At 36.3% G+C, this 14,703-nt stretch overlaps 1 protein-coding gene across 9 annotated transcripts in view; it reads left to right on the forward strand.

Moving 5' to 3' along the window:
* Positions 1 to 14,703, forward strand: part of MRTFB (myocardin related transcription factor B) — a 258,398-nt gene that overhangs the window by 226,994 nt on the left and 16,701 nt on the right. For all 9 annotated transcript variants that reach the window (XM_043996516.1, XM_043996573.1, XM_043996509.1 and 6 more), the window contains 2 exons: positions 3,328 to 3,575; positions 14,085 to 14,223. In XM_043996516.1, coding sequence (XP_043852451.1) covers positions 3,328 to 3,575; positions 14,085 to 14,223 — 387 coding nt within the window. The remainder of the gene's footprint in view (positions 1 to 3,327; positions 3,576 to 14,084; positions 14,224 to 14,703) is intronic.

Below are 14,703 nucleotides of genomic sequence, written 5' to 3' on the forward strand. Positions count from 1 at the left end.
CCAGTAATGCAAAACAAAACACTTCAAAGTTTCACCTCACACAATGCAAATTTGCAAAGATGACCAATGTTAGAGGTGTTATGGGAAGATAAATACATCGTGGGTCAAGCTGGGAACATTTTGGAAAGCAGTTAGGAGTCACGCAAATAAAGTGACTAAAATGTTCTTATCCTATGACCTAGAGATTCTACCAGATTTATACCCCACTAGGAGGACAACAGTGGAGGTGAGGGAGTGTCCCCCTATACACCAAAATATTTGTAGCACCATTTTTTTGTGTGATAGACTTCAAAGTAGATGTCATTGACTGGGGAATGGCTAAATGTTCATGAATGTAATGGAATATTACTGTGCCAGAAGAAACGATACTGGATAAAGAGAAGCTTGGAAAGATTGATGATCTGCCGCAGAGTGAAGAAAATATACACAATGACTAAAGCAATGTAACTAGGAAGAACAACCATGAAACAATCAAAAACACATTACAAGATTATAAACCATACCTCCAAAAAAGAGATTTGAGAAGAAATCCCCATCACACTCCTTTGCAAAGGTGGGAGTTCTGCAGGTGAACATATTACACACATGTTCAGACTTTTTCAATGTATTAATAACTTTTGCTGAAATCAGCATTTGTTATATGGGATGGCCTTCTTAGGGGTGGGGGATAGGAAAGATTCCAGGAGAAATTTTGGTAATGTAAAAAAAACAAAAATTATCAATAAAAACTTTTGGGGGGGGCAGCTAGGTGGCGCAGTGGATAGAGCACCGGTCCTGGAGTCAGGAGTACCTGAGTTCAAATCCAGCCTCAGACCATTTAACTTACTAGCTGTGTGATCCTGGGCAAGTCACTTAACCCCAATTGCCTCACTAAAAAAAAAAAAAAAAACAAACAAACCCTTTTTTTTTTACCAAGTATAATTTATCTTAATCTAAATCAAATCAATCATTTTAAAATCAAACAGTTCTGTGGGGAAAAGGGGGAGGCATGAGTACAACAGTTATTTCAGTAGAGTGTTATGCCTTTACTAATTCATACCATTATTACTGGCCAATAGATTTCTCTTTTCTTCTCCTTCTCCTTCTTCTTCCTTCTTCCTCCTTCTTCTTCCTTCTTCCTTCTTTCTTCTTCTTTTTGATGAGGTAATTGGGGTTAAGTGACTTGCCTAGGGTCACACAGCTAGTAGGTATAAAGTGTCTGAAGTTGGATTTGAACTCAGTTCCTCCTGAATCCAGGGCTGGTGCTCTATCCACTGCACCATCTAGCTGCCCCCAAGTAGATTTCTAGCATATAATTTCTTACCTAATGTTTAAAAAATATAAACACAACACAATTTGGTTTTGATATTTAGTTCCTTTTGGGGAAGAAAAAAAAATTCCAGTTCCCCAGTGATGCAGAGTGAGGAAAACAGTAGATGACTTACTGTACATGAGACATTTAATAGAAATGATACACAACCTGTAGGTGTTAATTGAATGATTAAATATAATTCAGAATGTGCGATTTACAGTCAGGTGGCAGTTACCATAATGAAGATGGAAATACTTCTGCTTCCTTGGAATAAGTCATATTTTTGACATCAGACATGGACTTTGGTTAAATAGGTTTAGTGATAAAAAGAGATATAAATAATTCAGCTTTTGGCACACTGACTTTACTATTCTTTGAAAGATAATTCATACATACAGCCATTCTTTTTTTTCAGCATGCAAATTAACAAGCTACAATTAACATCTAATATTGTTTTTGCCTTTGTTATCTTAAAAAAAACAGGTAACCTTTTCCCTGAAGAATTATGTAAAAGGAAGATAAAGAATATAATGAGTCGGGGGCAGCTAGGTGGCGCAGTGGATAAAGCACTGGTCCTGGATTCAGGAGTACCTGAGTTCAAATCCGGCCTCAGACACTTAACACTTACTAGCTGTGTGACCCTGGGCAAGTCACTTAACCCCCATTGCCCTGGGGGGTAAAAAAAAAAAAGAATATAATGAGTCACTAAATAGATATGAGACATAAAACTGTACTTATTGCTAGGATGTGCACTGTCTTATACATATCACATAATTTATCATTATTTCATGACATTATGCTTGATATAAATTGCCTGCTGTATTTGGGAATTTAAGTTGCATCCATTTAACAAAGACTTAGGAGCACTGGCGCTACATTGGCTAACTTCCCATAAAATATTGAACAAATGTTTGTATCTTTAGAGCTAACACCACAATAATGATTCCATGAGCTGTCTTTTAAAAGAAAAAAAAAATAAAAGAATATAAATATGAAGTCACTTCATTGGAGGAGTTACAACCTTACAGGTTAAAATTAAGTAACATGTTCTATTAAGTAGGAAATTAATCTCCATGTTTGTTATTTCATAGTTGTATTTAATAATTTAGTTTTACATTTTTAAAGAATATGCAGAAAGTAATTACTAGAATAGAATTTAAATCTTTGGGAAAATTCTTTCAAGAAAGAAAATCTCTTTAAAATGTAGTTTTGTGATATTGAAAGATTTTAGAATTCCAATCAATGTAATGACAAAACAAGATTCCAGAGATGAAGTATGTTAACCACTTCCTACCAGAAAGGTGAAGGATTTAAAATGCAAAATGAGACATGTATTTTTAAACATGACCAATGAATTTGTTTTGCTTGACCCTATGTATTTGTTACAAGGGTTCTTTTCTTTTTTTTATTGTTCAATTTGGGAGGGGGCAGTGTATGCTTTTTAATCAGAAAAAATAGCAACAATAAAATTTTTAATGTTTTAAATATGTTAGTACTTTTTGAGAAACAATATATATTATACTTTAGATGTATAATTTAAATGGCAATTAAACTTAAAGATTTCCACTTTTCTTCAACTGTTACTTTTTTCAGGGGCTTACTACAAGAATAAAATGCCTTTCTAATGTATTTGTGCCTTTTAGAAATCAGTTGTGAAACTAAAATTCATGAAAATAACGAAAAACTTCATCTCTCCTAAAGTCTAATTTTAAGGCCTCAGATTTGACCTTATTTAAATTATCAAATTAGACACAGCACCTTCAAGTAGCCTGTGAATCACTTTCACCAGTTTTTTGTTTGATATTTATTACATTGGGTGTGCTTATATAAATGTGGATGTTGAAAAAAGAAAGGATGATCTAATTTCAGCTATTCTTAAGAGAAAAGGGCACAAAGCAAAAAAATTATCTGATTCCAATTTTTCTCACAAATAAATGTCCTTATTTCAGTGGTTTCAAGTTAGATACATAAGAGAATAGATTTTAATACAGTGCCATCTATAAAGCTGTTCCTGTTTGCTTTCTTTCTTTAAATAGCAAAGTCATCCTAAGAATCCAAATGACAAGCACCGAAGCAAGAAATGTAAAGATCCCAAACCACGGGTTAAGAAGTTGAAGTACCATCAGTATATCCCACCAGATCAGAAAGGTGAGAAGAACGAGCCACAGATGGACTCCAACTATGCCCGTTTGCTACAGCAACAGCAGCTTTTCCTGCAGCTACAGATCCTGAGCCAACAGCAACAACACTACAACTACCAGACTATTCTACCTGCACCACTCAAGTATGGAAGATTTTGTCAATATTTTCTTTGCCAGGATATCTGTGTTCTTTAACTGAGTAATCATGCTATTAGAGATTTAGAGCTATACTTGTGGCCTTCTCTGTTGCTTTTTCCCTCATGAGGTTGAAACTCATAAATAACTCTTTGACAGCTTAATGAGTCAGCTCTTGAGGGCTCAAACCCATCTTTGGTAGTATAATTTTGTATTTTACAGAAGGCTCTAGAATTATTAGAAAATAGAAGTGGCTGCTTACACTTCAGTTAAGTACCTACTATGTGCTCAGTACAGTACTAGGTGATATGAGAGGTATAAAAATATAGGCACAGCCTCTTCAAGGAAATTACAATTGAGACAAGACTATTATTATACATAAAACAATAGCACATAATATAAGATAGTAAATAATTCAGTTTTAAGTTTTATTGTATAGATTGTAAATGCAATAACAGTTCAGAAGAGAAAGAAATCAGTGAGGCAGGAGTTCTTAGAGTATGATTTAGGGACCCCTGAGAATCCCTGAGATTTCTTCAGAGAGTTTTCAAAGTTAAAACTATTTTCATGGGGCAGCTAGGTGGCGCAGTGGATAGAGCACCGGCCCTGGAATCAGGAGTACCTGAGTTCAAATCCACCCTCAGACACTTGACACTTACTAGCTGTGTGACCCTGGACAAGTCACTTAACCCCAATTGCCTCACCAAAAAAACGAAACAAACGTATTTTCATAATAATGCTAAGAATTTTTAATTTCTAATAACAGTAATATCTATAAATATAATACATGTGAAGAAAAGCTGGAGGGGGGTCACTTGATAAGAATAGAAAGGGATCTTGGGACTAGAAAGGTTGAGTACCATATTAAGAAGAAGAGAAAGAAGAGACCATTTTAGGAAAGATGAACATGAGCAAGGCACAGATGCTTAGAGAAATTATCAGACCCTTGTTTGCTTGTGGGAGGAGTATAACTAGAGTAGAGGGTCTGTGTTATGTGTTATGGAGTAGTAAAAAATGTGAATGGACATAATGGGGGTGCATTATGCACAATCTTGAAGGGAAAATTTAGATTTGCTTTCAAAGAAGATAATCTTCAAATGTCCAGTGCTTCATCTTGGTGTGAAGGAGACTATAAGGTATAAAGTATAAGCTATGCCAGTTCCTACAAAACTGAAAAGACAGTTTTTTAACTGAAGATCTGCCAGTTAATTATGGAGAAACTCATTCACTAGTTTGATCATAGAGTGTTGAATTTTTCAGGTACGACTATTGAAAATCATCGGCCAAGTTACAGAGAAATTTTTATATTCATGAGTGGAAGCAATATTCATGCTGGTAATATTCTATTTCCTTGAAATAGAAGAAAATAGGGAGTCACTGTAGAAGTTTGAGCATGGGAGTGACATCACATTGTGGTATAATGGAAACCACTAAATTTGGGAATCAGAAGATGTGAGTTCAAGTTCAGTTCTGTACTGGATAACAGTGTAACCTTGAGTAAGTCACTGGACTCTTCAGCCTCAGTTTCTTCATCTGTAAAAGTGAGGGCTTTGGACAGAATGATCTTCTAAAAGTCCCTTTAAGCTCAAATATGTATGGTTCTATTATGTATCAAAGGAAAATTAGTCTATTAGCATATATAACTAGACTCCCTACTCCTTTATTTTCTCTAGTTAGGCCACTACTATAATTCTTTAAACTGGAAATGATAAAGAACTAGACTGTAGAAATAGTAGTCTTATTGGATAGGAAGAGACAAAGATATGTAACATTTCAAGAAAAAATCAAAAGAACTTGGCCCATGGTAGAATGGTGTTAGTTAATAACAAGGAAATTTGAAGGGTTGAAACACCATGAATTCAATTTTTGCAATCACCTCAAACTCAATTTATGTTAAGTTTGAGGTGATTACAAAACATCGTAGGAAGAGGAAAGAATTTTACCTAAAGAATCTTTTTTAAAAATGTATCCCAATAAAACGTTTTCTAGATTACATAGGAAGGGAGAGAATGAGGAAGAGACAGAAAAGATGCTTCAATGTGTACTCAAGTTTATCACTGTTTTATCTCAAAGGGTGTAACATTTGTTACATCATGAGTTCTCTGGAACTGTGATTAGTCATAGTGTTAATGAGAGTTTCCAAGTCTTTTAAAGTTACCTTTATAATACCACTGTTATTATATAAATTGGTCTCCTGGTTCTGCTTACTTCACTTTGAATCAATGAAAAGAATCTAGGTTTTTCTGAAAACATCTCCTTCATCATATCTTACAGCACAATAGTATTCCCTCACCTTCATTATGCCATAACTTGTTCAGCCATTGCTCAAATGATGGGCATCTCCCCTCAGTTTCCAATTCTTTGCCACCACCACCCTCCACCCCAAAAAAAACCAAAAACCTACTATATAAATATAGTTGTACAAATGAGTCTTTTAACTCTTTCTTCGATATCTAGATCAAATAGTGGTATCACAGGATCAGAGGGTATTGACAATTTAATAGCTTTTTGGACATAGTATCAAATTGCTTTCCAGAATGATTGGACCAGTTTAGAGTTACACTAATAGTACATTAAAGTACCTGTCTTCCCTGAGCTTCTCCAACATTTGTCATTTTCCTGTTTGGTCAACTTAGTTGCATGGTTTGAGGTGGTACCTCAGAGTTGTTTTATTTTGTATTTCTTTAGGTATTAGTTATTTAGAGTTATTTATTATAGTTATAAGTACTAGTTATTATGTTTATATTGGTTATTATAAGTATTATTTTTTCATATGGGTATTGAGAACTTAAACTTCTTCCTTTAAACTTGCCTATTCATAGTCTTCTTATAAATAGCTCTTACAAATCTGAATGAGGTATGTCTGTGTATCTTAGAAATAAGACCTTCATCAGAGAAACTTGCTGCAAAGATTTTTTTCTTCAATTTCCTAATTCTCTTCTAATTTTAGTTGCATTGGTTTTGTTTGTGCAAAAACTTAATTTTATGTAGTCAAAATAGTCCATTTTACCTCCTATGAAACCTCTCTTATCTCTTGTTGGTCTTGAACTCTTCACCTATCCATAGATCTGACAGCCAATTTTTTCCATGTTCCTCTAATTTCCTTATGGTATCACCCTCTATGTCTTAACCTTGTATCCATTTGGATCTCATCTTGGTATATGGGTCTGTACCTAGTTTTGCCAAACTGCTCTCCAGGTTTCCCAACAGTTTTTTGTTGAATAGTAAGTTCTTGCCGCAGAAGCTGGGATCTTTGAGTTTACCAAATACATCACTATGCTCATTTGCTTCTGTATATTTTGTACCTTATCTGTTCTACTGATCAATCTTTCTATTTCTTATCCAGTACCAAATCATGTCGATATTTACATCTTTGTAGCATAGTTGGAAATCTGATTCTTCTAGGCTTCCTTCCTTCCTTTTTTTTTTTTTCATTAATTCTCTTGATATTCTTGACTTTTTTTTTTTTAAGTGAGGCAATTGGGGTTAAGTGACTTGCCCAGAGTCACACAGCTAGTAAGTGTAAAGTGTCTGAGGACGGATTTGAACTCAGGTACTCCCGACTCCAGGGCCAGTGCTCTATCCACTGTGCCACCTAGCTGCCCCCTATTCTTGACCTTTTTATTCCACTGATCCACCTCTCTATTTTTTAGCCAGGACCAGATTGTTTTGATTACCACCACTTTATTATACAGTTTGAGATCTGGTACTGCTAAACCCCCTTTTTTCATATTTTTTTCGGGTATATTTTTTGGGATCTCTTTCTGGAGGTGATTGGTGGATTCTTTCAATTTCTATTTTAGCTTCTAATTCTAGAATTTCAGGGCAATTTTCCCTGAGAATATCTTGGAAGATGGTGTCTAAGCTCTTTCCTTGATCATGGTTTTCAGGCAGGCCAATAATTTTCAAATTATCTCTCCTGGACCTATTTTCCAGGTCAGCAGTTTTTCCCAGAAGATATTTCACATTGCCCTCTATTTTTTTATTCATTTGGATTTGCTTGATTGTGTCTTGGTTTCTCATAAAGTCACTGGCTTCCATTTGTTCAATCCTAATTCTTAGGCAGTTATTTTCATCAGAGAGCTTTTCTTTGACTTTTTTCTCATGTCTTTCCTGCATCACCCTCATTTCTCTTTCCATTTTTTCCTCTACCTCTCTAATTGTATCTTCAAAGTCCTTTTTGAGCACCTCTATGGCCTGGGACCAATTCGTATTTTTCTTGGAAGCTTTAGATATAGGGGCCCTGGTGTTGACATCTTCCTCTGAGGGTGCCCCTTGGTCTTCCTTGTTACTGAAGAAACTTTCTATGGTCCTCACCTTTCTCTGTCGGCTCATATTGCCTTCCTTTTACTAGACTTTTAGCTCCTTAAAGTGGGGCACTGTTTCCAGGCTGCAGTATCCCAAGCTTAAGAAGTCCCAGGTGGTATGATTTAAGGAGAATCAGGTTCTTCACTCCCCCAGCCTGTTTCCTGGTCCTTAGATGACCCCAGACCAACTTGCCAATCAACCAGCTTTGTGTGTTGTGGTTGTTAGCTCTGATGAGCCTGTGCCCCTCCCCAACCTGGGCCACTGCTACTTGAGCCTACCTCCTGGTTCTCAGCAGGGGTGTAAAATCCAAGTTCTGCTTAGCACCAGCATAGACCCCTGTAGTCTCTCCCCTGCCCAGGCCTCAGTCCACTCACCAGACTGTGAGCTTGGTTCCAGACAACACTGGTGCTTCAGCTGATTCAGAGGCTCTGGGGGTCTCCTTGTCTGGTGAGGACTTCCTGAGACTGGATCTGTGTCAGGGTGACTGTGGGGTTGGGCCCGACTCCTGTATCAGCACAGCAACTCCCTCCTTCTGACCTTCCAAGCCATTCTTGGTTAGAAGATGATTTCAGCACATTCTTCTGTGAGTTTTGCTGCTCCGGGAATTTTCCTATGGCATTATTTGGATGTATTTTGGACTCGGGTATATTTTTTTAGATCTTTATAAGAAAGTTGGCCCATGCTTTTTCATTCCACTACGGTGCTTCCCTTTGTTGTGGAGTTTGAACAGTGTTTTGTATAATTGACAAAGACACAACTGTGCTTCTATTGAAACTACTGCTAAAGAAAATACAGGCTTAGTTCATTCATTATAAATAATTCATTACAAGAAAGTGTTTATCCCATTTCCTAATATGCAATATTCTACTTTGAGCATTCTATTTTGAAGCATTCCCCATATATTCTGCTAAAGATTTATTTGCATTAACAAGCTCTTCGCTTAAAATGCAGATACCCCTTAAAAAAGCCTTATAGATAGTTGGGATGGTTCAAAAATGAAGTTTACTTAAGTGGCTAAGGACCCTGGTTGGAAAAAATAAAGTGGACTTAATAATAATAATAACTATATGTGTTAAGTTTTCTGAAGTACTTTTCATATTTTATCCCATTATGTAGCAGTGCTATGAGGTTTATGCTATAGGAGATGCACCCATTTTTCAGCTGAAAAACTGAGGTTCAGAGAGGATAAGTGACTTGTACTATAAGTCTCAGAAATTAAATTTCCCAACTCCAAGTCTAGCACTACAAATCAGCTCTTTGCTGTCCATAATATTGTACTATATGCTGCCATATTCCTATAAAATAAGTCCTTTCTCTAGTCCTTGACCTTATAATACTCACATGAAGGAAGAATTTTATTTCCTGCTATTTATCCATATTAGTGGGAAGAATAAAATTGAACTGAGCTTTTTAATGGTCCTTTTGTTTTCATCTTAAGTAGCAATTATTCTTCAGCTTCCCTCAACTCAAACATAGCTACCATTTAACCACATTATCAACTGGAAGAAAATAGAAAACAAGAGGTACTTGTTAGAGGAAGAAAAATACTTCTTTTCATTTAATTCAGGTATAAGTGATTAATAGACTTAATTCAACAGAGAATTTGTATATAGTCTATTTCACGTATCCTTCAGGTTAGAAATACAGTTTTCTTCATATCTTACTAATTTTGACACTTAGTGCCTGTGTGACCTTTGGCAAGTCACTTAACCTCTGCCTCAGTTTCCTCATCTGTAAAACAGGATAATAGGTAGTTGTGAAGAACAAATGAAATAATAATTTAAAGGTGCTTACCAGAATACCCGGCACATAGTAAGCACTTAGCTATTTGCAAATGTTATTATTATTTCATTACAAGAAATTACATTTGAATATCCTATGGAATTCCTGGTGTTGGGGTTTTACTGTATGGCATATTTACAGGCCACAAAATATTATGATTAGTAAGAGCACTTAATTTGGAGTCAGCAGCCTATGTTTTGAATTCTACCACTGCTATACACTACCTGTGTGGCCCTGAGCAAGTCATTATACTTATTTGAACCTCTCTGTTACCTCATCCAAAAAAGAAGTTTGTAGGACTTGGTGACCTCCAAGGTCTCTTCAAGCTCCTATGATATAATGACCTGGCAGTGAAAGTAAGTCAAGAAGGCATTAGAGAATAACTGATTCCACAAACTCCCACAAATACTTACTCTCGTCATTAAAAACAGCTGGTCAAGCTTTGAAGAGGAAGAAATTACTTAGGCTTCATCAGTTCTGAAAGCCTTAAGTGTGGCCTTGTGTCCAGACTTTCACCTAGCATTCCTATCTAAAACCTACTCGAACAGAAGGCATCTCCAAACTCCTTAACTACTAAGCCAAGGAAAATGTTATCCTTATCATAAGCCCTTATTTCCTTTTTTTTTTAATTAATAAAGTATTTTTTTCCCCGTTACACGTAAAGGTAGTTCTCAACTTTTGTTTATACAAGCTTTCCATTTTCAGATTTTTCTCCCTCCCTCCCCCCTCCCCTAGACAGCAGGTAATCTGATATAGGTTTTATTTATACACATACACACACACACACACATACAATAACATTAATCCTATTTCTGCATTAGTCATGTTATAAGAGAAAAATCAGAGCAATGATGAAAAACCTCAAAATAGAAAAAACAACAGCACCAAAAACAAAAGAAATAGTATGGTTCATTCAGCATCTATACTCCACAGTTCTTTTTTTCCCCCCCCTGGATTTGGAGATCCTCTTCTATCATGAGTTCCCTGAAACTCTTCTGTACCATTGCATTGGTGAGAAGAATATAGTCCATCACAGTAGATCAACACTCAATGTTGATGATACTGTGTACAATGTTCTTCTGGTTCTGCTCATCTCACTCATCATCAGCCCACGCGAGACTCATTTCCTTTTATAAGATAATATTTTTGTGTTAGTCTGTAAATTTCATGTGAGGGACAGTGTCTTAGCTAAACTTTTGTATTTCATTGAGGTTCTGACATGGTACTCTACAAGCTTGAAGTATGTAATCCGTGTTGAATTGAACTGCATGTCTAAGTGTTGGTAAAGCTATTTATAAACAGATACTAATCATAAAAGTGCACATAGTTGCCCAGTCATGCTAATAACGAAGCCTGTTTAAAAGTATTCCATATTTAATGAAGACTTTCAGGGAAGGACCCTAGGCAGGGAGTTTGAGGTTACTTGATCCCTTGAGCTTGGGAGTTCTTAGCTGTGCAGTAATGCTAAAAGCTAATCAGGTGTTCACACTGTCTGGCACCAATATGGTGAGCCCCTATTGGGAACAAACAATAGGAGAGAATGGGGAGGGGAGGAGAAGAGGAGAGACCCAGTTGACCAAGGAGGAGCAAACTGGCCCATGTTAGAAACTAAGCAGGTCAGAGTTTCCATGCTGATTGTGGAATAGAGATTGAGCCTATGAATGACTGTTTACACTTTTAACCTGGGCAAAACAGTGAGGACCCAGTAACACCTCCTTACCCCCCGCTCCCAAAAGGACTCCCTAAGAAGCTCTTGATAATAAAATTCTAGACTATAATCTGTTACATATGTTTAACTTTCTAATATCCTTTCTAGAAATTAAAGGCTGGAATGAATTACTTTTTTGATCTGAATATAATCCTCTTTAAATGCTTTCTGTAGTTTTTCAAGAATATGTAGCCTTATCCTAAGAGAGTTAGAAATACAAAGCATTTGCTGACATTGGTGTTGTTAAGGGCTAAAATTCTACAATAAATCATAAGCTTTAGCAAGAGTTAGACTTTTAAGCATTTATTAAGGAGAATAAGAATTTGGTGAAGAGAAAGAGAAAGGCCTAGATTCCTATCTATTAAAGGGAGCGAGCATTCCTAGCTCCGCTCTCCGCCAGAGTCCACACGAAAGAGAGCGAGTCAGAGTGCCAGGCTCCCCCTTCTTCCTGCCACAAGCAGATGTCACTTCCTGACGCCAAAGGCAAGATGCATGGTCTTGCAGTCAGAGATCTTCACCTCATGGTGGAGCTTTTCTACAGTAAGTCTCCAGCAGGTCGTATCATTCCAGTCATTACAGTGTTCACCAAGCAGTGCTTATTCTAATATATTGAATATCATTTTTTGTAAAGTGCAGAATTTCTAGCATCATTTTAAAATGCTTTTCTTTTCATATATTTAAAAAGGACTAAATGAATTACTATTTTTACATATAGTTTGTATTAGGGAGACATATGAAAGAGGTACATATACAGTGCCTACCCTCAGGGAATTTGAATGTACTTGAAAAAAACAAAACAATTTTCACTAAACAAAGCAGAAAATGAGAAGCAGGGTGTTATAATGAATCTCTAGGGAATAACCTCTGAGACCAGATGAAGGAAAAGCCAGGTGCAGTTAGGACACATTCATGTTAAAAGGCAATCCTTTTCTTTCCCATGCCTATGGGCATGAGGTACTGTCACCAAACCACAGGAGGGATTCTCAGAGACACCTTACAGATGAGAAAATGAATGACAGATCAAGCTGACTTCCCCAAAGGCACAGCCTCAGGGAAATCAAGGCTATCCTTTGGTATATGGGGGTCCAATAGTATCGACATTTTGGGAATTCTAAAAAATACAGATTAATGATCTTGAAGCAATCAATTGTAGTCTCTGACTCAAAGATATCTCTGGTCTCTGACACCAATATTGGCTGTATGCCCTGGGGAGGTTACTTAACCTCCCCCTCTCAGTGCCCAAATGCAACTCTGTGGGACTTCAAGTTGCAGAACATCTGCTCTTTTGCATTGATAGAAGAGTTTCTTAACCAGGGGTTCTTTACACTAATGAAATCTCAAGAATAGAAGTCCCTACATCATCCTCCCCACCCTCTCCCCAAACACATACACAACACCTAAAAAAATTACGTAGCAATATAGCAGTAAATATAGAATGCATGAAAATTGAGAACTATATGAAAGGATGTAGAGTTGGTCAGGAAAGGCTTTTTGATTGAGGTGAGTTTAAATGTTCAGACAAGACAAATGCTATGAACAGAGGCAAGAAGGTAGAGGGAAGCAAGATATTTAGTTAAATCGATAGGCTTAGCTGAAGTGAAGAGGTTATGCTGATTTTGAATTTGGAAGTATAAGTTTTAGAAAAAGGGAAAGAGATATAGTTGATGGCTATGAATATTCGTTTAACAGTTTTACTTCTGAGGTAACTAGAGGACCATGCTAACAAGGATGAAAAGCAGTCTTTGAAATAATAATTTGATAGCTCTATATCAAATGGACTAACATGGAAAGAGCACTTGGAGATTTAGGGGGCTAGGCAGTCTCTAAATGTAAGACTCCCAACTTTTGAGGGGATCTTTCCTGTCTTTTGCCAGCTGTACATAAAGCATCATACTATGTAGACAGAGTACTTTAACAACTGCAATATGTAACAGTTTGAGTGGCAATTGATTTCACAAATTTCACTGGTTCCATCATTAACTTCAAAGTGCTTTCTAAAATCTAAAAAAAATTTAAGTGGTTTGTATAAAAAAAAACACCAACAAATTTTTTCAACTCTAATCTGATTATATGTATCAAGTAGCTGGGAAATAAAATAACAGTCCAAATATGGTAAAATGAGGTAATACTCTATAGGCATATTGTATCTCAGAAGGACAGATGCTAGAGCAAACAAGGTTACAAAACACAGCAGGTAGTAATAGTGACATTTCTAACACTTTCTAGGGAAATTTTGTTTTTCTAGATAATGGCTATATTTTACATACTTAAACTTAGTGATATGGCTGTGGTTCATATATGAAATCTAGCATGCTGTTTTTTTCATTGAAAGTAAATATTTTCTGGCAAAACAGCATCCTATCAAACATAGTTATCAGGGTAAAAACCAAACAGAAGCTAATATAGCAGAAAAATACTCACTTCATAACTGAAGTCAACCCTTATTCCATAAAATAATTATGTGGAAAAAGTATAGTGCTGTTATATCTGACAGAAAAAGGTGGAAGAAAAATGAGTAATTTCAGGACAATGAATTTATTTTTATATAAAATTTATATAATTTATATAAAAACTAGGATTTCTATGTGGTTCCCCAAAATGCAAGTAGAGTTTGTTGTTGATAGATTCATGTTTTGGACCAACAACAGGTCTGCTAGAATTGAGCTGATTTGCAAAAACATATATAACTATGGATTTGGTTTTACTTTTTCTTTCGAAGGCCATTAAATGACAAACATAATAGTGGAAATTCAACTTTGAGCAATAATGCACCTACAGCAGTAGCCAACACGAGACAGAATGCTTCTATTCCTATTAGAAAACCGGGACCACTGCCTTCTAGCCTGGATGATTTGAAGGTAATGATAGAAAAAGGGAATTTATGCACTCATGTGGACTAATAAAAAGCAAAGACTGTGACCATTTCCTATATTTGGCAAATGAGAATGATTCTCCTTAGAAATTCTACTTTAGGGGCAGCTATGTGGCACAGTGGATAGAGCACCGACCCTGGAGTCAGGAGGACCTGAGTTCAAATCCGGCCTCAGACACTTAACACTTACTAGCTGTGTGACCCTGGGCAAGTCACTTAACCCCAATTGCCTCACCCCCCCAAAAAAAAATTCTACTTTAGAAGAAATATATTAAACTTTTGGTGGGCATGCTTGTTTTCACTTCAGTGTCTTCTTTATGTATATAGATTAGCTGAAATCTTTAGTGATTCCAGTTAAATAGGAAGGAAAAAACCATTGATGAATATTATTGAATGCCACGCTTGGCCCCTAGCAAACATTTTATTTAATGCATAAGAAGTATATAATGGGGCAGCTAGGTGCTGC

The sequence above is a fragment of the Dromiciops gliroides genome, chromosome 1 (genome assembly GCF_019393635.1).
Source record: "Dromiciops gliroides isolate mDroGli1 chromosome 1, mDroGli1.pri, whole genome shotgun sequence".
NCBI classification, from domain to species: domain Eukaryota; kingdom Metazoa; phylum Chordata; class Mammalia; order Microbiotheria; family Microbiotheriidae; genus Dromiciops; species Dromiciops gliroides.